General features: G+C 46.0%; 1 protein-coding gene across 3 annotated transcripts in view; it reads right to left on the bottom strand.

Annotated features, from left to right (window-relative positions):
* CERS6 (ceramide synthase 6) overlaps positions 1-21,590 on the bottom strand; it is a 235,840-nt gene extending 214,250 nt beyond the window's left edge. For all 3 annotated transcript variants that reach the window (XM_045032350.1, XR_006582637.1, XR_006582638.1), the window contains exon 1: positions 21,254-21,590. In XM_045032350.1, coding sequence (XP_044888285.1) covers positions 21,254-21,423 — 170 coding nt within the window. In that variant the 5' untranslated portion in view covers positions 21,424-21,590. The remainder of the gene's footprint in view (positions 1-21,253) is intronic.
* Between the last annotated feature and the right edge of the window lie 1,929 nt (positions 21,591-23,519).

The following is a 23,519-nucleotide window of genomic DNA, read 5'->3' as shown; positions in this document are numbered from 1 at the left end:
CAGGATGAAAGAGACCTTTAGACATTTTCAAAGAAAAAAAATCCAAAAATACTGAGCTACCCAGCTGAGAATAGCTTATAACCTGGTGGAAGGGCACTCATCTGGGGTGTAGGAGACCCGGGTTCACATCCCTGATTTTGTGCCCTAACCACCAGGGTATAGGCTCCTGTGCCATGTTTCTCTCTCTCCCCTCCCAAAATTCTATCGCTCCGGATTAAAGTTTCATAAAAACTTACAAGTGCCCCTGAAGTTTCAGTTTTGATGAATCAGCATTTTCTCACACACACACACACACACACACAAATTGTGGAAAAATTCTCAACAGCTCTATTCAGGGCTTCTAATGCCCCTTAGCTGTATATTTATAAATCAATCAATCAAATGAACCCTATTGTGTGTGTCTTAACGCTGCACTGGACATCATGTTTCATGGCATAACTGAAAGGAGTGAGAATACTGAATCTTCCCTACAAGAAGGGGAGAGAGAGAGAGGACAAAAGATTTGACTACAGTAGGAGATGAAATAATAGATGAATACAAGTGCAGATGCCATCACTTTTAGCTTATTCTCAGCTTTTCATATTTTTCACATTTGTTATTAGAGTGAGGAATTTGTTATTAGAAGTTATGCGGCAAAAAGCTGATGTTATACTTGTGTAGTCCCAAGCAGAAGAGGTACCCTGGCAGTGGTGGATTTGAAGTGCTAGTTTCTCTTTAAATCAACTGGCTTCTGAAGCCAACTGTAAATGAAAGGCTAGGGCAGGGAAGTTGAAAAGTGCACTTGTAGAACATGAACGCCAGACTAGAGATTTGAGCTCTTGCCACAGATTCCAATAACACATCAGCTTGTGTTGTAAGAATTGACCTGTTAAACAAATATACTTTCTATGCACTAAAGACTCTATACAGAAATAGAGTAAACCACTCTAAATCGAAGACCTGTTGCATAGGTAGATGTCTCAGGGAAATTGGTAATGCAATACAGAGCCTTCCATCTCTACAGCATTAACCAGGCCTGTTCAGTGATGGACAGAAGTCATTACCATCAGAAAGCTGTCTGATGGCTTAGACTGAAGGAACTGGTGATCTCAGCTATATTCCTCATGAGCATATATCCAAGCAACATATGCTCTCACCATAACTGGCATCCTTGCTGAAAGTCTCAGAAAGACAAACAATAGAGTGAGCAAGGAGTCGGAATTACAGTCTCAGAGCTAATCCATTCAGTTGATCATATTTGCAGCTATCTATGATAGAACTATTTTGTTGCTGAAAAGTGGCCTTTAGTCTCAAGGCGTCTCTTGAAGGTGCTAAATGGGCAACAACAAAAAAGTCATTTGGATAAAACTGATATTAAAACATCTACCGAACAGCAAGAATGCTAACATTGTACCTGTTAAAGACAAATGCATTATATACTTTTTCATTATTCCAGTTATAGGAGCTGGTATCTTTTGCCCTGATACCATATTGAATCTGCTGTCACCTCTGGAATGTAATTTCCAAGACTGGTTACATTTCCATTTAGTCCATTCCACAAACCCCCTGTCCCCCAAGAGTAAAGGGAAAAAAATAATGGGACTTAGAGCTGAAGAGCCAAGTCAGCCTTCCAACAAAACAAAGCTAGAAATTTGCATTTCCCGTAGCAGCCCTAGAGCATCAGTGTGATGAACACACTTGGGAGAAGGCAGTTTGCAGCTTTGGGGGCTAAAATTGGATTGCTGGAAGAGCAAGGTGCAAGAACATAGAAACAAGAATCTAATGGCACCTGACATACTGGAGAAAACTCCACATCTTCATGAGCAAAGATCATGGTAAAGTTTCTACATTCTGTGTATCTGATATTGGTTTGGATTTCTAACATATTGTTTCTGTCCTTACTATTTGTAAATAAATCTCATAGTATGTTAACCATTAACAGCTTTGAGAGTAAAGGGATAAGGGATCACATAGCTTAATTTGGTTCACCAATGAGACATTAAAAAAAAGGGGGAGGAAAAAAAAGGCATGTGATGGAGTTCAGGGAGCCACACTCAGCCTCTGAGGAGATAATAGAAGTGAGTGTTGGTGGCATTGTATAATAAGAAAAAAAAACTGTGCAGAAATCACATGTTATGGTTACATCTTGTACTTGGGGAGACACATGACAGTCAGCTCAAAATACTATTCATAAACAAAAGACCTTGCTTAGAATGCAGCAGTGAGTATTTAAAGCTACATGCCACTTGCATTCTGGAAACTACCAAGTCATAATGCTCATGTTATACAAAATATTGAAGAGGAGGAGGAGGATGTACTAGTAAGATCTATTCCTGGGCTCACATCCACACTACACTCATGCCAGACTATAAAAGGGGCAGTTAGAAAACCCTTTCTGTGGCACAAAGGGAGCCTATGTGTCCATTGTGCCAACAGACAACAAATGCAGCCCCATGGAGGGACTTATGTAAGGGATTTGCACGGAATTTCAGCACCCCGGGTGGATTTCAGCCATATAGCATTCCACTCAGATTTCCCACCTTCACATCAATGCAGAATGCCCAGGAGTTTGTATTCCCTGCCTCATGGAAACAAGCTGTATGGAATTCCCAGAATTTGCAATGCAGTTTGTTACCAGAGCAGGCTGACCCAATTTCTGCCCTCTGTTACACCCACACAGCCCTTTGTGAAGTCAATGGGGTGATAAAGGTGTTATAGTCAAGGACAGAATTTGGCTCGGAGTCGGGGACTGTCAATATTTTAACCTATTCTCTTCTCACATCATTTCCTCACCCCTTCCCTCTGCAAGTGATGCCAGCTTAGATAGCCGATTTGTCTGCTTCTCCCACAACCATCTCCATGCCTTTTTCCATGGTGCTTCCCTGTGCATGGACTGCCTCCCCATAATGGTACAATAACCTACTACTCATTAATTTAAAACTCTCAGCAAGATTCCTATGTGGCGCCCACAAGAAGCGACTTAAACAAACAAAAAATACTTATAGCTCTGTAAAAATGTGCATAATCCCACACTCAGCAACCATATGATCCCATTGCTCTATTCTTGCTGTTCCTCACCCCATCTGCTCTCTACTCTGTTACCATATTCATCCTGAGTCATCAACTGCACCCTCATCAGCATCAGAGTGACGACTCTCTATGTATTGTGTAGACTACTGAACACACTTTTGCGCACTGCAGAAACAACCACCAATATCGAGTGGGTAGAAATATGTTTACCTACCCACAGGAGGATTTCCCAAGCCGTTGGAGAACATACTGGACTTCTATTGATTTCATTCCTGACAGTCAACTCCTCATTGTGAAAACTAGTGAATGACAAGAAAGCCCAGCACATAAACACAATTGAAAGAGCCAAGAGAGCTCCTTTGGGAGCATCTTCTGTGTGGGAAATGCAGAGTAGCAACACATGCTGTGGATGGTGTTTTGTTCCTATTTGCTGGGCAAAGAGGGAGCCCATGCTGCAGACAGTGAAGTTCCACACATAAGACTCCCGAGAGACTGTGATTATACCAACAAAGCAGCTGTTTTTTCTGTTGAAAAAATGTAAGAGTGGACAGATTGTTTGGATCAAAACAGCCAGAAATCACTTCCACTATCAAATGGATTAAAGAGACTTAAAAAGCCTGCAGAGGAGTTTCAGTTTTTCCTCAGCCCCTATTTTTTAAACATATTATATGTATATCCAATGTACTGTAACTGGAGTCTTTTACTGTCCCCTCAACACAGAACATGGTTCTGAATAGGGTAAAAATTATAAAATCAAATACCTAGGAGATCAGGGCACGTGGAAGAGCAGAAGCAGCGGCTCCATGGGATATGACCCTTAACCTTCCTTCAGGAACGCCCTCTACAAACATACCTAATGGGTAGGGCATTGCATATCAGGAGGGGATGTCAGGGGCTGGGAGAAGCCACTCATGTGACACTGTCCCCTCCTAAACAGAGATGTCCTACAGGAATTCTGCATAATAGTAAAAGCTGTATGTAATGGGGCAGGCACCTCCAGAGTGACCCCTCATAACCTGGTATTGCACTGCAGCATTTCTGCTTCAGTCTCTCTCCCCTCAGAGCTCCTCAATAATTTTGCAAAGGCTTTCTCATAGCCAACACTGCAATGGCTCATTGTCGTAAACACTTCCAAAATACTCTCCTCAAAGTCCAAGTCAATAGTTTGATATATTCAGCCTTCCCCACTCTTATTCAAGCCATTCCCTGGCCTTCCTACCTGGAGTCTTCCCTGCCTTGGCAGGCCATTCCTGGCCTTATCTACCTGGAGTATTTTCTGACCTGATGTCTCACAGCTCCCTGCAGGAGCTTTCTGGCACCCTTCAGTCCTCTCAGGCCTACCCCGAAGCCTGCCTGCCTTAAATCTCTGGCCAGCCCTCTTCCTTATACAGCCCAGAGGACTGAGAGGGTGCCATGGCCTTCATTTTTCCCCATCTGGAGAAGTTGGCTGCGTCACAGCTGAGGCTGAGATCCATCTCCCTTTAAAGAGCCAACTATCCTATGACACTGTAGCATTAACATACTCAGTCTCTCTCTCTCTTTCTCCCATCTTCACAGATGATGGGGACTGAAGCGGTGTGGGGAAGAAAACTACAGCTTTCAGCTATGCAGCTCCCAAGAGAACAGTCCTGCAAATCCTGGTAGGAAGAGCCAGCTCCCTGTGCTACTGCCTCAGGATCCATGAAGACAGAGCCTGATTTCCACACCAAGCCCGGGGTTTCCAAAATATATATCCTCTTTCTGCACCAGTTCAGTCCAGGAACCCTTCCCCCCGGACAGGAGGATGCATAAGAAACTCATGATGAATCTTGAGAGGTTTCCATTATTTGTCTTCCTTCCATTGTGGTTCCTCCTTCCCCTGAACCAAGGGAGGGGACAATCAATAACTTCAAAACAATAAATTCTGAGTGTGTCACTCTTGGGGCATATGTGTATTTTTTATTCAAAATGTGAAGCAGTAAAGACAACTAGATAATCCAAACCGGAGGGAAAGGTTGAAGAACAATTTACAGAGGAATAAAATGAGCATGAGACGACACAAGTGCTCTTTAATCAGAAGGACATTATGATACCCTCTGATGATAGAAAGCAAGCAGACAATAAGAGTGAACTCTTTCAATAGCTGTACTTGAGATAACCCTTCACTGCAACTGTCATCACACCACTGCATTTGCAGAGACAGCTTTGTCTTATTTTCTGTAGTGCTGGCTAAAATTCCTTTTCAAACAAAACTCTGTTGTTAAGAAATCACTTGTTGCTGCATCCTGCAGTCCTTATTCAGATACAAATCCCACCTCTGAAGACTTTAATATAGGATCCGTGTCAGAAAACACTTGCACACATAAAGTACCTTTATAAATAGTTCACTGACTAAGACTAATCACATTTTTAAAACGAAAGTCCTTTTGATAGTGTAGGAATCTCTAGGATATTACTTGTATGCTTGCTAAAGTGTTAATAAATCTGTCTGGACATCCAAATTTTGCAAGCAATTTCAACAGAACTGCAGCTGACTCTGTCAAATGCCTTGGCTAGATCAAGAAAGAGGATGTACAAATGTTGACGCTGTTCACAACATTTTTTCCTGTAATTATTGAATGATGAAAATCATGCCAACAGTGTTTCTCTGAGCACAAAAGCCGTACTGTGATTCAGATAGAACCCTGTCAATGATTTTGAGTAAGAAGTCAGTTCAGGAAGATCCGTGCAAGAATCTTTCAGGCCAGAAAGAGCAATTACTATGGTAATTACCACAGTCACTCTTTGAGCCTTTATGCTTATAGATAGTGATGATATTGACATCTTTCAGTTGTGGTAGGATTTCTTGAAGCCAAACATGTAAGAAAAATTCAAGAAGCCTCTCAGTGAGATTTCCTCCATGTTTGAAAACTTCAGCTGGAATGGCATCTGGCCCAGGAGATTTTTCATTTTTCATTACTTGAACAGCCTTCTATACCTCAGTTCATGTAGGTGGATCGGCAAGTGCATTAGATGTGGGCAATTTGCAGACTTTACCTAGTGACTCATCAGAAACAATAGATAAGTTATTACACAGTTGTAGGATGAAAAAAATAAAGAATTAGAGTTAGCTTAAGTTTAGTTAAGAAAATAACATATTTGCTTTATAGTTTGTGGGTAGTAGAGAGAAGGCCCTAATCAGCAAATAAAAGAAGGCCATGAGAATAGTAAGTAGTGTGGGAAGGATGTCTAGTTCTAAAAGTAACAAATACAATAAAGAGCTGTGACAAAGAAAAAATGACTTAAAAGAAACAATCCCAAACCTTCCCACTGTTCTGCTGGTAAGCAAGAAGCATGGAAAGAGACAGAGAGGAAAGACCTTGGAAAGAAAGGAAGTTATAAATGTTATCTGGATTAAGCCTGGAAATAAGGGTGAATTGTCTCAAATTGTTTTTTAGCTGAAGTCAATAAATGGCAATGACATCACTTGTTTGCTCAAGGGTATAAAAAGTAAACTCTTAAAGGCATCATTGCTAATACCTATCTGACCAACTTGGAGCCAATATGAGTCTAAGCACCACTGGGAACAGCCCATTTGTAAGTTTCTGGATCAAATGCTTATAAATGTTTTGTTACTGTATTGGGGGTAGTAAACTGCTTTATTTAAGCTTTTTAGGCATGTTTAGAGCAATTATATAAATATAATTTGGCCTTTGGATTTAATAAAAGAATTTATGGTTAAATTAGTGTTTGGTGGTTTCCTGTATCAATAATTTCAAATATTATTAATAATTCGAACAATAGTTCACTAAAATGTTCATGCCATCAATGGTGGATGATAGTGTGATCTGTGATGAGAGATTCACCATCAGCATTTGTTATCAGTATCAAAACAGATCAGGTAGGGCCAAACAGCCATAAAAGCTGCCTTAACAGGTGTAGGCGTAATGCCAGCTCTATGCCACCTGCTCCCAGTCCTCTGAACACAGAGCACATGCTGGAAATGGAAGGGGACATAGTCAGGCCTTCAACTTTATCAATCCACAGCTCCTGGAATGAACCTATAGGCCAGGGGTGAGCAAACTATGGCCCACGGGCCGGATCTGGCCCCTCAAAGCTTTAGATCTAGCCCGCAGGATTGCCCCCTGTGGCGCCGAGGGCCCCGCACCGCTCTCAGAAGCGGCCAGCACCACATCCTGGGTCCGGGGGGAGGGAAGAGGGCTCCATGCGTTGCCCTTGCCTCCAGGCACCGCCCTCCACAGCTCCCATTGGCCGAGAACGGGGAACCACAGCCAATGGGAGCTCTGGGGGAGGTACTTGGAGGCACGGCAAGGGCAGCGCCTGTGGAGCCCTCCATCCCCCTTTCCCCAGGGACCGCAGCACTTCCTAGAGCGGCGTGGGGCCGGGGACAGGGCAGGCATGCAGGGAGCCTGCCCTGGCCCCAGTGCGCACCGCTGCCACCCCGGAGCCACTTTAGGTAAGCAGCGCTGGAGCCCAAATCCCTCCTGCACCCGGCTCCCCAACTCCCTGCCCTAAGCCCCCTGCCTGCACCTCGCACCCCTCCTGCACCCCAACCCCCTGCCCTGAGCCCCCTTGTACACCCTGCACCCCAACCCCCTGCCATGAGCTCCCTGCTGCACTCTGCACCCCTATGCACCCCAACCCCCTGCCCTGAGCCCTCTGCGACATCCCGCACCCCTCCTGCACCCCAACCCCCTGCCTCCTCCCGCAGTCCACACCCCTCCTGCACCGCTGCCCTGAGCCCTCTCCTGCACTCTGCATCCCTCCTGCACCCCACCCCCTTCCCTGAGCCCCCTCATACACTCTGAACCCCTCCTCTGCCCCAATCCCTTGCTCTGAGCCCCTTCCTGCACACCGCACCCCCGCCCACACCCCGCATTCCCTCCCGCACCCCAACCCCCTGCCCCAGCCCTGCATGGAATTTCCCCACCCAGATGTGGCCCTCGGCCAAAAAAGTTTGCCCACCCCTGCTATAGGCCATAGTACTGCTGCTGTAACTTTGAGTAAGGCTACTGTAAGTGATGCCAGTTCCACAACTGGGGAAATGGAAGGGGGCTGGCCTGCATGAAATTCCCAGACAAACTGAAACCACAGGGATTATAGTAAACTAAGACCAGGGTTTCGTCTACACTATGCAGCTTTTAGCGACACGGCTGTGCTGCTACAGCCATGCCACTAAAAGGCGCACACTATAGCTGCTGGTTGTTGGCAGGAGAGAGCTCTCCCACCCACAAAAAACTTCTAACCCCAGTGAGCAGTGGTAGCTTTGTCGACAGGAGAGTGCTCCTGCTGACAAAGCGCTGCTCACACCAGTGCTTTTCCTCAACAAAACCTTTGTCTTCCCGGGGCAGGGGCATGTTTTTAACACCTCTGAACGACAGTTTTGTCCTTCACTGGCCAGTGTAGACAAAGCCTAGAGAGAAAAGTCCATGTAAAAGTGGTCTGAATAAGGAATCTACTCTAACACATCACACAGATGGTTGCTGACTAGAGAAGCTCCTGCAGTTACAGTGCCACAGGCAAAATCTTACATTTCTTGGGGGCACATCTTGTTGTTCAGCTTGTCCTTTTCTCCCTCACCCTTTCAAGGCAACATGTCAGAGTTTCACAGCAGCTATGTCAGAGCCTTTTGTATCCAGGTTGTGTCCTTCCCCTATCCTCTCAGCACTCTTCAGATCACTTTAATGTGCCTGGTACATTATCATACCAGATACACAAAAGGGTGGGTATCCAGATGTCTCCCAGTTGGGATATTGCAGTCTGTCACTCATGCCTTATCCACTGTACACTTTCCATACTTATTGCCTACCATAATCTCTGCCCTTGAGTAGGGTTTTTTTTCCTGTACCCCTTTTACAGCTATTTCCAAACAAGGATTCCTTCTCTCTCAATCTCTCTCTCACTCACCCTTCCCCCTTCCCTCCCCACACCCCTAAGGCTGTCTACTCTTTGTCCTAGCCTAACAACCAAGGCTTTACCTTGTTAATTGTCCTGGCTGAAGGTGTCAACCTGAATACAACTTCCTGTCTAGCTTGCATGTTGCATCCAAGTTTAAAGCCCCTTTTCGCAGGTCGGTTTAGAGCAGGGGTCCCCAACCCCCGGTCCGCAGCCCGGTACCGGGCCGCGGCCTCTTACAAACCGGGCCGCGAACCAATCCAGTCATGCCTGCGGGAGGTCCGCTGCTCCCGGGGCTCCGGTGGACCTCCTGCAGGCATGACTGCGGACGGTTCGCTGGTCGCGCGGCTCAGCTGGACCGCCCGCAGGCACGCCTGCGGGAGGTCCACCGGCTCCGGTTGAGCTGCCGCAGGCATGCCTGCGGGCGGTCCAGCTGAGCCGCGCGACCAGCGAACCATCCGCAGTCATGCCTGCGGCAGCTCAACCGGAGCCGGTGGACCTCCCGCCGGCACGCCGGCGGGCGGTCCAGCTGAGCCACGGGACGAGCGCTCCCTCCGCAGGCATGACCGGTCCCTGGTCCTGAAAAGGTTGGGGACCCCTGGTTTAGAGTACTGCTGTAGGTTCAGCCAGGCAGAAGCTGATTCTGCTATCACTTTCCCCAAACTTCTTAAACTACAGCTACAGGACAGCCTCCTGGGATACAAGGAATGACAGTTCTAGGTGAAGTGTGCACAGTTTCACAGCTATTTACAAATTAAAGTGAGTCATCAACAGAATGAATAGGAGGGGGAAGATCCTGAGTCCAAGGGTGAGATTTTCACCCCCATTTCAATTGGGCCTCCATTGTTTCTGCCTGCAGAACAGATCCTACAGTATGTTGGAGCCACACTGGGGAGAGCAAACCATATGCAACACATTGAAGCAACCACTTCTTCACTAGCAGCCTGCTTGCTACTGGAAGGGATGCACAAGTAGCTTGCTACTGAGGATAGACATGGAGGAGTGCTGCATATCCAAGCACAAGGTCAACTTCTTGGCAATACTAGTACAAAAGTTGAACGTAGAACTATTTTAGTAAGGAGTGTGATTTTTCACCAAAATAGTTATACCAGTCCAATGCGGAGTGTGGATACAGTGATACCAGCATAGAGATGCTTTATATCAGTATAGATTATATTATTCTCATTCCTGAGAATAAAGCTACATCAGCAAAAAGCACCTTTATACTGGTACAATTGCATCCCCATGAAGAGATGTTGAACTGCTTTAACTATACTAGTATGAATAAAATGTTACAACTTTTATGCCAAGACAAGACTTTAGAGTCACCTAAAAATGAATATTAAAAGGTATCATTTGTCACATTAGAAATGGGGGTTAGACTAGCAAACTGAAAGAAATTAAACTGATTTGACATTGTCTGGAAGATCTCTTAACATTCTGTTCCTTCCTATCTGAAAGCAAATTTATAGGATGCTCTGCTTCTATACAGATCTTCAGCATCATTAGTTGCTGTGTAGATAGCAATTATCTCAAGAGTTATAATCTGATGATGTAATATAATTGACATTTCTATGGCTGTGCAAAGGAAAAACATCCTAGGTGTGGAAATGTGCTAATGTTATCGAATATGAGTCATATATATACATTTTCTTTCTGAAGCAGAAAAAGTCACAACTGAGTTGAGAATTTGGTCAGCCCTGTTGCTGGGAACATGTGGAAAGAATTTTCTCTTGATCCAAGCCTAGTGTGTTAAGTTTTAAAATAACTAGAAAGCATTATATCTTTTTTCTCTTGTAACCATTTCTGACTTTAATGCCTTATACTTGTATTCACTTAAAACCTCTCTCTCTGTAGTTAAATAAACTTGTTTTATACTTTAATCAAAATTAATCCAGTTGTTGTGTATTTCAACTGAATTGTTTGGTAATGCCAATTAAAGTGAACTGTTGTACATTGACCCCTTAAAAGGGCAACGGACCTTTAATATCTGAACTGTCCAGGAGAGGGCGGGGCAGTGCACAACATACATTTCTGGGGAAAATCCGGGACTGGGAGTGTGTTGGAGTCACTCTGCAAGTGGTAACCAAGTCTGCTGGAAGCCAGAGCATGGCTAGTGTGTTGACAAGCTGTGGGCTAGGGCGGCAGCTATACACCGACACTCAGGGTGTGACCTGCATGCAGCTAGGCTGTTTGTGAGAGGCCCAGATTGCAAGCTACAATAGCCAAGCATTGTGAGGCACCCAAAGTTGCGGGGCAGGTGGTAACACAACCCCTCACCAGTCTGGACTACACCTCGGAATGTGACAAAGGGATACTGATGGCTTAAATTTGGCCAAGCATTTACATTTAATAAAAATAAGATCGCACAAAATGTAAGACAAATAGAGATCCTTCCACACCTCATAGCAAACAAACACACAAACGTTTCCTATTAAAACAGTTGTTTTTAAACAACAAGACATCAGACTGTAGTGGCTGATGCTCAGATACTGCAGCATGATAGCCAAAGTGATTATAAACAAAAGGGAAACTAACAATTTATCTCACTGTCCAAAAGAAATTAGATTTTTCTTTACATCTATTCACTATTAATACTGGTGGATGGGGGGAGGTTGTTGTTTTGTTGGTTTTTTTGTTAGTTCAGTTTGTGAAGAGTTGCCAGTTTTGGTTGGACATGTTCCTGGAGGTTTCATCACATGACATAGTCTTTAATTAAAGATTAATCTTTAATTCCTGGAGACTCCAGGACAATCCTGGAGGGATGTCAACCCTATAAAATTGTAAACAAGTTTCTTTACAACATAGGAGTTTTACATTGATAGCGTCCCTTTGAAAGAATGCTATATAAAAGAAAACAAATGTCAAATTAAATTTCAGTAGGACTAGGTATGTGTGCCTGAAATCCTATTCAAGTGGTTAAGAGATCAAATAGGTTTTATAAAAGTGAAAAGTTATTTACAATTGGAAATTTATGTTTAAATCCATATTCATGTCTACTTAGGGGCAATATCCCCACACAAAGCCCAAGTGATCAGGCATTTTGCATGGAACTAATGGGGAAAGAGGGAATGAAATTTGCACACACTGCAACCTATGAGCTGCCCATAGGACTACAACAGAGCCCCTCTATAGTTGCTATTTCACCAGAGACTGGAATAATGGTTGCTGCCTTATCTCACCGCCTTCCTCTACAGAAGTTTTGGGTCACTGGATCCACACTTGCCTACCTAGTGTCAGCACACAGCTGCACTGGTTGGTGCATGGTGACAGGGAAGAGCATCTGTGTATGCAGAGACTATAGAGACAGATACACATTGCAAGTCTTAAGCGAGTTTCACTCTGAATGTACATGCACATTTAGTAAAAATCAGATATATATTGTAATATAAACCCCACATTTGTTCCACTAGGAATGATCGTGTATTATATTAAACACAAAGTCAACCTTATGATTGCATTGTTAGAAAAAAGTCAGGCTGACAAAAATCATGAAATTCTGTAAGTTGAACGGGTTACACTCTGGTCAGTCTCATCTTAAACTAGGCTGGCCCTTGGGCTTAAGTCAGAGCATATTGAAGACTGCCTCGCTAACACCCAAACTGTCCATGAACACAAGAAGCCAATGTAACAGCTCCCTTTTCCTTCAGGGAATTCTCTCTATGCCAGGGGTGAGAAAACTACGGGTCGCAGGCCACATCTGGCCCGCAGGACCGTCCTGCCCAGCCCGAGCTCCTAGGGCCTCATAAGGCAAAGTGTGCCAGTGTTGGAATCCCCTGCCCTCTATCCAATCCCCTCTGCTCCATGCCCCCTTATCGTGCTGCCTGGAGCACCGGTGGCTGGCAGCACTACAGCCACGCCACCACCATGCAGCACACAGCACCAGGTCAGGCCGGGCTCTGCAGTTGCGCTGCCCCAGAAGCTCACAGCCCCACCACCCAGAGCATTGCGCTGGCGGCGGAGCAAGTGAGCTGAGGCTGCAGGGGAGGGGGGACAGCAGGGGAGGGGCCGGGGGCTAGCCTCCTGGGCCAGGAGCTCAGGGGCCAGGCAGGATGGTCCTGCAGGCCGGATGTGGCCCGCGGGCCGTAGTTTGCCCACCCCGATGTAGGCCAACAATTTCAAGTTCAGTGGGGGGATGGGGAAAGAAAAAATAAAAGTATCTCTAATTACTACAACCCGTTTACCCACATCGCTTAAAATGGCTGGGCCATTTTGCTACCCCCCAAAAAAAAAAAAAAGTATCAACAAAATCATCTCTTGGCCTTACACCCAAGCATGGCAAGTTTCACCCCAAATGAGCTTTGAGGAAGTTATAAGCAATTGAAAAAATGAAAATCACAGCTCAGCCTTAACTATATTTCTTGCTACTGTGAATGCTCATAGTTGGTTACACTTTCTATTAAAGGTAAAACCATACAGTTTTAGCAGCTTAGCAATCAACGTGGTGGACTGTCAATAAAATAGAAAATCTAATTAAATGGTTTGTACCAATTAATGTAAAGCTCAGCACTCCTTGTTTGCTGATTTACCAATATTAAAAAGTACAATAGCATCATCACAAGTATTTTAAAAGACAGTACTACTCATATGTTCATAGCCCCAAGGTAACTGTATAGCAATACATTTAAATGACAATAATTTAAAAATGTATTACAGCAGCAATTTTTTCCCCAAGTGTTCCCATTATAAACTCCTCCCTTCCAGAAGGCTATAACACATCTGTAAAGATTTGGTGAGACGCAACTTGGCTACTGTCAGCCATCCATAAAGTAATTTTTAATACATTTTTAAGAGGCAGATGTAGCCATTTTAAGTTAAAGAAGAAAATCATCATCCGTTTGACAGCCCTTTTGCCTTGTCCCTTCCAGCTCTCAAATCACTTTGCTAACTGAAAGTAAATTATGCAAACTCTTAATCTGTAACGTGGATTAGGCAGTTGTGTTGCTCAAAACAAACGAGGCACAAGACCACCCAGGTTTAAATGCAAACAAAGACAAACTTTTATACCAGGGGGCTTACAGGCACCCTCTCTTTAGGGTTCTCCACAACCCACCATGGCTCCTCCTCTTCCCCCTTCTGGGTTCCACTTCCTGGTTTCTTAAAGGAGCCACACCTCATAAGCAGCCATTCCCAAATACTACATCCCTCCAAACACTTTTTTGGTACAACCATACAATAACAAGTTATACAATTTAAACCTTCAGAATTCCAGTAATTCCTTTGGATGTTACATTGTAAAGTCCTTCAGCCAGTGTGGGAGCCCACACAGCCATAAAGGTCTATGTATCACCCTTTGGGCCCCAGCAGCCGGTGGAGGTGGGGTTGGAAACAAAATCGGAGCCTCTACCAGAACAGGCAAAACCTCCACGGGGGCAGGCAGTACAACTTCAGCTGCTGATGGTGCAGTGGGGATTTCCAGACCCGCTTCACCTGTGATGGTTTCCCATACTTGGACTTAAGTACTGATATGCCAGTGGGACCCATCATGCAATTTGCATGTTACCACTCCTGGAGGCCGTGTAACCTGCATTATTGGAATTGAAAGCTGTGATCTAACCCTGCATGGTCTGCGTACATGTACCGATTGCCCCACTGCCAGGGTCGTCACCCCAGCCCTCCGTTTGTCATTGGTGTAACCTTTGGAGGGTGCCTGATACTTCTATACACAGTTGTGAACCTCCCGCAGACGTATATTCCTGAGATCCTTAAGAAAGGGGCATGATAAGTCTAATGATAAAGACAACTCTCGCTCCAGTACCAGCGAAGCCTAGCTCCCTAGGGAACAGCCCAGTAATGCTGTAATACTGAATGAAAAGCTTGTGGAAAGGGCAAACCATGAGACAGATGAGCCCGAAGCCCGTTCTTCAATGTGAGATTAAATCTCTCAACACCTGTGTTAGCCTGAGGGTGGTATCTGGGAGTACAGACATGCCAGAGCCCTTAATCTGCCAGGAACTGGGTGAAACAGGCAGAAACAAACTGTGGTCCATTATCAGTAATTATTGTGCGGAGATAACCCCACCTAGAGAATCACTCCTCCAGCCAATCACAGATGACTTGTGCTGCTGCTGCTAGGCTGCTAACTGCTACCTCTGGCCATTTGGAAAAGATTGTAGGCTACTGTCAGAAACTACAGATGCTGTTTAGCAGGGGTTATTTCTCCACATATATCTAGTTGTATGGACTGCCACAGTCCAGGCAGCAGCAGGGTCGAGATCAAAGGTACACTGGTTAGCTTATAGGATTCACCACTAAGTAAATATGATTCAAAATTTCGGACCAACTCTTTAATGTGGCTATCCTGGCCACAATACGCTGTGCAACACCTCAGTTTCATACATACCACTCCAGCATGGCCTCTGGTACTCTGGGAGCCCCAGAGTAGACCATGATCACCTATGGTAACAATTCATATCTCACAAGAAAGTAATACACCAGATAATCTGCAACAATTTTTGCCCAACCCTGACAAACATATCTGAGAACTTCTTATAACACTACATCCTGGGGCAGTGCCTGACAAGAGAGGGGTCAGTCAAGGCGTTATTATCCTCCTCTTGGCTCATAACTCCCCTTACTGTGGATTTGTCAGGTAAAGCCCGGGACAGGCAATCAGCCACCTGATTGAGTTTATCCAGACGGTACTGTACTGAGAAGTTGTAGTGACGTAGGCAATCAGCCCATCTATGGATATGAAGGGATCTGTGCTCTGACCTTGACTGTGTTAACAGTGTGGTTAACGCCTGGTGGTCGGTATGTAGTATGAAACTTCAGCCATGCAAATAACGATACCAGCTTTCACATGCCCATGGAAGCTAGGGCCTCCCCCTCCCCTGCTGAGTATTTCTGCCTAGCTAAGGAAAATGCTCAGAAGGTGAATGCGACTGCATATTCCATCCCTTCGTGGATCTGATAAAGCACAGCACCAAGAGCTACAGCAGAGGCATCACACATGACAAAAGTAGGGCCTCATAAGGCAAAGTGTGCCAATGTTGGAACTGAGGTAATCATTGTTTGAGCTGGCCCACTGCCTGTGAACACTCTGGAGTCCAGTTCCAGACTGCATTACTGTGTAACAGAGCCCATAAGGGTGCCGTGCATCTGAGCATAATCTTGCACAAAACAAAGGTAACAGTTAGCCAAGCCAAGAAACGCTAGGCGTTCTGACTTGTCCATGGGGTCTGGCAGTCAAACAATAGCATCCACACTGGACCACAATGGGGTGATTCCACTCACCAACAGATCATGGCTCACAAAATCCAGTGAATTTCTATGAAAAACCACACTTCTCCCCAGTCAGGGTTAATACTGTATGAAGGGAAGCATCATGGTCAGAACAAGGTGATCCATGAACCAGGATGTCACAACCACCCCAAAAAGGCCGGCCTCTTTGGAAACAGCTGGGGCCTAGAGATAGACCAAAAGGAATCCTTTTAAACCGAAAGAGGGCCGTATGGGTGAGAAAAGCTGTGAGGTTCCACGACTAAGGAGAAAATGGTATCTGGAGATATCGCTGGCATAGATCCAATTTAGTGAACATAGCTGAACCCTGACATTGCACTGCCAATTCCTCCATGGCGGGTAGCAGTCAAGTATGACTGCCTTGTTCACCTGGTGCAAATCCACACATAAGCATAGTCCCACTTCTTCTTGTTGAAGAAAAAAAAAGGTTTGACAGCCATGGAGAAGTGTCCTCCTGAAGCAAGCAAGAAATCCCTGTGGATACAGCATCTTTTAACACCAGGTGAGGTCTGCAAAATGGTTGTATAATTGGGCTGGCCAGTGGATCCACCCATAGATGATCCACAGCCAAGACCAGAGGAGACCTCCAGTCATCTCTCCAATCATTCCTCCAAAATGAATTTCTATGTTCTGTGAGTCTAACACTTTAGAGCCCAGTACCTGGAAAAAATCCAGCCTGAGAAGGCTGGCCCCAGAATGGACCATGTAAAATGGAAACACTCCCACTTCTTGTTAATATTACATCACAGGGAGATTCACCATCCCTAGCAAAGCGATTTTTGCATTGCCATATTCGGATAGCATGGATTACACTGGCTGCAAGGTAAAATTGGCAAAATATCTATGGTGTGTGGTGTCGTTTATTAGTGAGATTCATGTTCCAGGGTCCACTAGCAGCAATATCTCCACACTTGCTAAATGGCAGAGGCAGATTTCAAGATACTCCCAGTCCCGTGTCACCAAGCTGATCCCCCCAGGCATGGAATCTTCTTCCATCTCCTGGTCATCCACATAGGTGATGGCTGGGGGAGAACAACACCTTTGGCAAAATGGTTAAGTTTTCCACATCAGCAGCACGTTTGTCCCTGGGCTGGACACTCCCGGATCTCTGACAGTGACAGGAGTTGCTGCAACAAGGACCCATGCTGGCACTCTGCTCCTGAGTCCACCAACGATCAGGATGCTGCCCTATAACTCCCACATAGTTACCTGAACCTCTATCAATACACTGTACCAGGGTGGCTGCAGCAATGGATGGTGTGAATGATGCCCCAGAAGAAGAAGAACCTGGAGGGGTTGGGATCTGGGCTGCAAATTCAAATTGACAGCCAATCTCCACCACCCTGTGGAGAGTCAGGGAATCTGGTCCCATCAGGAGGCACTTCCACAATATAGGGACAAAATCCAGTCCTTAAACTGATCCTGAATCATCTCATCAGTTAGGGATGCAAATCTGCATATAACTGCCAGTTCCAGACCAATATCCTGGGGACCTGTGCTCTCTGATTAAACTTAATGCACTTGAACATAGCTCTGGATGCGGGGTGACAGTGTACTGCTAGCACCCTTACCGCTTCCTGATACGATGTGCTGGTCTCCCGAGTGGAAAAAATCTGAAAGTCTCTCGGGTACCTAGTGCGTGGAGTAGGAGTGTGCGCTGGCAAGCTTCAAGTGCTGTTTCCAGACCAGCCGCCATCAAGCACACATTGAATGCTGCAATCCATTTGGTACATGGCAAGGATGGTACCATCCCCTGGTAGCATCAGGTACAGGCCTGGTGCAGTCACAGAAACAGGGAACTGCACAGTAGCTGGAGGCACACTTGGGTCGAACATCCTCATTACCACTGTGATATTCCAAAATCTTGAAGACCACTCAAATTTAAATGCAAACAAGAATAAACTTTTATTCCAGGCAGGGCCGGTTCTACTGTTTTTGCCGCCCCAAGCAGCGCCCCGAATTGCCGCCGCAGAGGGCAGGGGCAATCCGTGTGCCGTTAGGGCAGCACGCGTGTTTCTGCAGAGGTGGCAATTCGGAGGCAGCTTCTGTCTTTAGCCGGAAGATAGAAGCTGCGCCCCCAGCGGCAATTCGGCGCACTGCTTGGGGCAAAAACACAGGGACTGCCGCCCCTTGCAGATTGCCGCCCCAAGCACCGGCTTGGGATGCTGGTGCCTGGAGCCGGCCCTGATTCCAGGAGCCTTACAGGCACCCCCTCTCTAGGTTTCTCCATGACCCTCTAGGGGTCCTCTTCTTTGCCCTCAGGGCTCTACTTCCTGGTTTCTTAAAGAAGCCACGCCTCAGAAGTAGCCGTTCTCAAATGCTACCTTTCACAAAAATAAATTACTACATAATAATTAATACAATTATTATTATTATTAGGTCTTGATCCTGTTCCCACTGAAGTCAATGACAGACCTCCCACTTAGTTCAATGACAGTAGGACCAAGACGAGTGTTGGCTTGTTTTAATGAGTATCTCCATTTTAATATTACAATCGCTCCATACTACATTGATTAATGCCACACTAAGGGCCTAAACCTGCACTCATGAATATCACTGGGAGCTTTGCAATTGGCTTCAAAAAGAGAGCAGCACTGAAGTACAAATATATTTTCCAATGCTAGCTAACGACAGCACTGCAGGAAGCTGTTATGTTCCATCTGGCTAACAACATACATTTCAGGAGGTGGATTATTGGCCCTACCTACAACGAAGGATTATGAAAATTAGTTGCTTTTCTGATCTGAGTAACTATGTATTTATAAAATATAAGATTTTTTAAAATTATTTTTGAACTACTTGAGAAAGGAAAATAACTATGAAAAGCTAATTAAAGGTTGCATTATAACCAAGAAAAAAACAAGGCGATTCAAAGCTCGGGTTTAAATTCTCTGATTAGTTAACTTTTCTTCCAGCCTGAACTAGCCTTGCTGTGCTTACATATTGCAGCTCATATGGCACCATACCCAACATCATGCTCTTACCTCAAATTCCTTCAGTACAACAGGGTAACTGTAAGGATGGAGAGGCAAGACCAGAGGCCAGTTCTTGGATGTTACTGAGAGAGTACAGAGTACTTTGTTTTACTTAATTTATTATATTCTTGTTCAACATCTAAATCAAAACTGGGAAGTCTTTGATTTCCAGATACACCTTCACTTGTCACCCAAGTCCATAAAGCAGTACAAAAGAATTATTCTAAAGACAACAATCCAACAAAGGCTGTGGCCATTTTTCAAAATGAACATTTCTTCCCAGCTGGGTAATGAAAACAGCTGAACATTTCACAAACCACAATTCCAGGCCACAAATGCTAATACCTTTGCTCAGACTGTGAAAATGAAATGCGTGTGAGAGGTGATATGAGTTTTGTAGGTCTCAGCTTTCCAGGGTGACCAAATGTTTTATTAACCTTTAAAGGATACAGATATTCCCTGTGTGGAATGTAATAATTGTTACTCTTCATGTGTCCTTTTGAACATCTTGTAATCATTATAGAGAAAGATTCTGCCTAGAATATGTAGGTGTTTGCAAATGGAACCATTCTTTTGTTCTTCACAGATAAAGCGAATATCATCTTTCTTGACATGGCATACTAATCTACCCAGAAATGAGCACACATGAGCAACCTGCTTTACTCAATGATCTCTTTATCCACTCAAGGACAGCTATGTTAAACAGAAGTAACTGAATGTCCATAGCAAGTAAATATTTACTTTGGAAGAACATGACCCTTTGATATACATGTTTTCATATTAGCTTTTTAAAAAAAATCTGTTTAGACTGATGCAATCCAGGACACAGCCTTAAATGAAAACAGTGAGTTTCAATTTTATTCTTAATAGCATCTATAATGTATTACTTTCTTCACCTGAATCCTAATTTCAGATTACACTTTGAATATTATTGCTTAGATTTATGATTTCCTACACTGCTACATCAATAGGAGTGTATGAAATTAGAATAGAAATTAGTAAAATAAAATGTGGCAATTATAGCCCCTTATTTTTAAGTCACTTTACAAACATGTACTAATTGATCTTGACTAGTGTTCAGCTGTAATATACACATTTAAAACCATAACATGCAGCTATCATAAGGTGCACTGTACAATCGAATACAGAACAAAGCTTCAGCATGGTCAAGGTCTCCAGCAACAGATTACAAGAACCAATCCTGCCACCCAGTGTAATCTATATAAAATGATATAGATAGCATAGATAAAGCTAGTGTAAATTGCTCTTTTTTTAATCAAATTGTTCCACTAAGAAAACCCTGTGAGGTTTACACAGAATTTTAGTTCAAAATAGACAAACTCCTCATTAGGTCAGTTTGTTTCCTGGCATGTGGGGGGAAAACACTATGTAACCTCAGTTTTTTCCCATTAATACTAAGAACCTTTAAAGATTTAATATCAAAGGCTTAAGATGCCAGAATGGGAGAGGTTCAGAGTATGTCATGAATTAACAGACAGACACTTACAAAGAGCTCATTGAGAATATAAAAAACTTGCCATTTGGGCTCAGAAGTTAAAAGCTAAAAACTGAGTATTTACTAAACTCGCTAAAGATCTTCTATTACATTAATCCCTGCCTAATTTATTCGTTTTCTACAGGACTTGACACACATTTCACAACAGGCACCTAAGAGCTGAGGGTCTCCCATCAGACTGCGACCGGTCCCCGTGACAGTTTAGAAGCAGGTTACGGCCAGGACTAGGCAGCAAAGGGGGGTAAAGGGTGGTTTACACTGTCAACACACTTCAGCCTCAAACGATGCCCACCGCCAGCCCTGCACAACCGAGTGGAGAGCTGCTGAACATGCCCGAGGAAATTTCGCCTCCTAGTGCCAACGCGGGGGCATGTCGCCGGGCTGCCCACCAGCCAGACAGTCTGCATTGATGGCATGAGCTGGAGGGCCAGGGAGAGGAAATGAACTCCAAAGCGCCTCCACCTCTGGTGTCTGCCCCTGGCCGGGCGAGCCAGGAGAGAGCAGCAGGAGCTCAAGCAGCCCCTCCTGCCCCGCACGCGCTGCAGCCAGCGGCAGCCCCCTGCCCGGGGCGAGAGCCGGCAGCTGCCCGGCGCCGAGCGCAGGCTGCGGTGCGGTGGCCCCACTTGCCCAGCGTTACCTTTCGAAGACCAGCCGGATCATGAAGATGCAGAAGGCCAGGGGGAAGGCGAGGTACAGATCCTCAGCCTGGGGGAAGGAGGCTTCCTCCGTGTTCTTCAGATCGGCCCAGGTGACATTGTGCGGCAGCCAGAACCGCTCGTTCCAGAACCAGGCGAGGATCCCTGCCATCTTCGCTTTGTCTGGCGCTGGCGCTGCCGCTGCCGGGGGGAGCGCGGGGGTGCTGCTCAGGAAAAGGATGCGCGTCTGTGTGCGAGCCCCGCTGCGGAGCAGCCGCCGTGAGCCCTCCCTCGCCTTACTCGCAGCAGCTGCGCTCTGCGCCCGGACTTCCAGCTCCCCAGCCCAGGCTGCGCGGCGCTGGCCAGGGGCCGCCTCGCCTGTCACAAGGCAGTTCGGGCCTCGCGCCCTGATTGGCTCCCGCCCGCGTCAGCCAGCGGCGGGATGCAGCCAAGGTGCTGGGGAGCCCGGCTGCTGCTGCTGCTGCTCCCGCGGGGGTAGCGAGGGAGCAGCCCCCGCCCTGCCGGGGTTCCTGCGTGGCGGGGCTCGGCCGCATCTCCCCGCCTCGGCTCGTACCCAGTGCGCACAGGCTGGCCCGCGTCCAGCAACCGCAGCCATGCAGCTGCTCCTCCCGCTCACTCATTTCCAGGCTGCAAATTGCAGAGGCAACGTGGCTCTTTCCTTGCGCGGGCCCGGGCACGGCTGGAGCCGGCCGAAACTTTCCTCGCGGCAGCCAAACCGGGGCCGCTGGCTGGATACACGAGTTCAGTCCACTGCAAGGCCACGAACCTCCCAGCAAATCCCCGACCAGGTTCGGAGCGAGCCCGGGCTGCCTTTCCGCCCCACATTGTGCTGCCTCAGCTGCGTCCATCAGGGGGCGCTTAGCTAGTACTTGCCCAATCCCAACAGTCTCAAAGCTGGCAGGGCCAACCTTGAACTGAGGTACCCAACCTGAGCCCCTTGGCCTAAACACTTGGGCACCTGAGCCTTGCATGTAGGCAGCTAAGTAAATCCCAGTTTGGGCTCTGCTGAAATCCACAAAACTCCTGCCAAACCTTGTAGGCTCTAAACTCGCTGGGTGCCTAAGTTTTCACAATAAAAGTTCACTCAGCAACTAAGTTTTGGCCTCTGGGCATACACACTGCTGCCTCCCTCTAGGTGTCTGCCAGTCTATCTCCTGCTTAAGCCACAGAGCGATTCACAAACTGGGGCAGGACAGGAGTTCAGGGGCATCCCGGATCCAGGGAGCATGCTCAGAGGCCACCTGCAGGACTGGGTCCCATTCGAAATCTGTCCCATTCATAGAGTCATAGACTTTAAGGTCAGAAGGGACCATTATGATCATCTAGTCTGACCTCCTGCACAACACAGGCCACAGAATCTCACCCACGCACTCCTGTAATAAACCCCTAACCTATGTCTGAACTACTGAAGTCCTCAAATCATGGTTTAAAGACTTCAAGGTGCAGAGAATCCTCCAGCAAGCGACCCATACCCCACGCTGCAGAGGAAGGCGAAAAAACTCCAGGGTCTCTGCCAATCTTCCCTGGAGGAAAATTCCTTCCTGACCCCAAATATGGCAATCAGCTAAACCCTGAGCATGTGGGCAAGACTCAGCCAGACACCCAGGAAAGAATTCTCTGCAGTAACTCAAATCCCACCCCATCTAACATCCCATCACAGGCCATTGGGCATATTTACCGCTAGTAGTCAAAGATCAATTAATTGCCAAAATTAGGCTATCCCATCATACCATCCCCTCCATAAACATATCAAGCTTAGTCTTGAAGCCAGATATGTCTTTTGCCCCTGCTTCTCCCCTTCGAAGGCTGTTCCAGAACGTCATTCCTCTGATGGTTAGAAACCTTCATCTAATTTGAAGTCTAAACTCCCTGATGGCCAGTTTATATCCAGTTGTTCAAATCTCTCTCTCTGGCCCACTGGCTGTTACACTGTGGAGAAATACTTCAATAGTCATTGAGTCAGGAAGAGAGAGCACGAGAATGGCACCCAGCTGGAACATGGAAGTCCATAGATCCAGTCCCCTTAGTCCAATCATTTTTTTATTATTTATCCACAGTGAAACAGCTCCAACAGGAGAGACTGAGGAAACCCCACATTAGAATAGGTCATAGTTCGGTGGCTAGAGCACTCACCTGGGAGATAGGAGACCTTGTTCCAGGAGAGGAGGAATTGAACCTGTTTCTTCCACTTCCCAGGTGAGTGCTATAGTGGGCTAAAAGTTACAATGTAGGCAGCAGTGGCAGCAC

This window comes from Mauremys mutica, chromosome 10, assembly GCF_020497125.1.
Source record: "Mauremys mutica isolate MM-2020 ecotype Southern chromosome 10, ASM2049712v1, whole genome shotgun sequence".
Lineage (NCBI taxonomy): Eukaryota > Metazoa > Chordata > Testudines > Geoemydidae > Mauremys > Mauremys mutica.
Note: the sequence above shows the minus strand (reverse complement) of the source record. Positions and strands in the feature narration are given on the sequence as shown.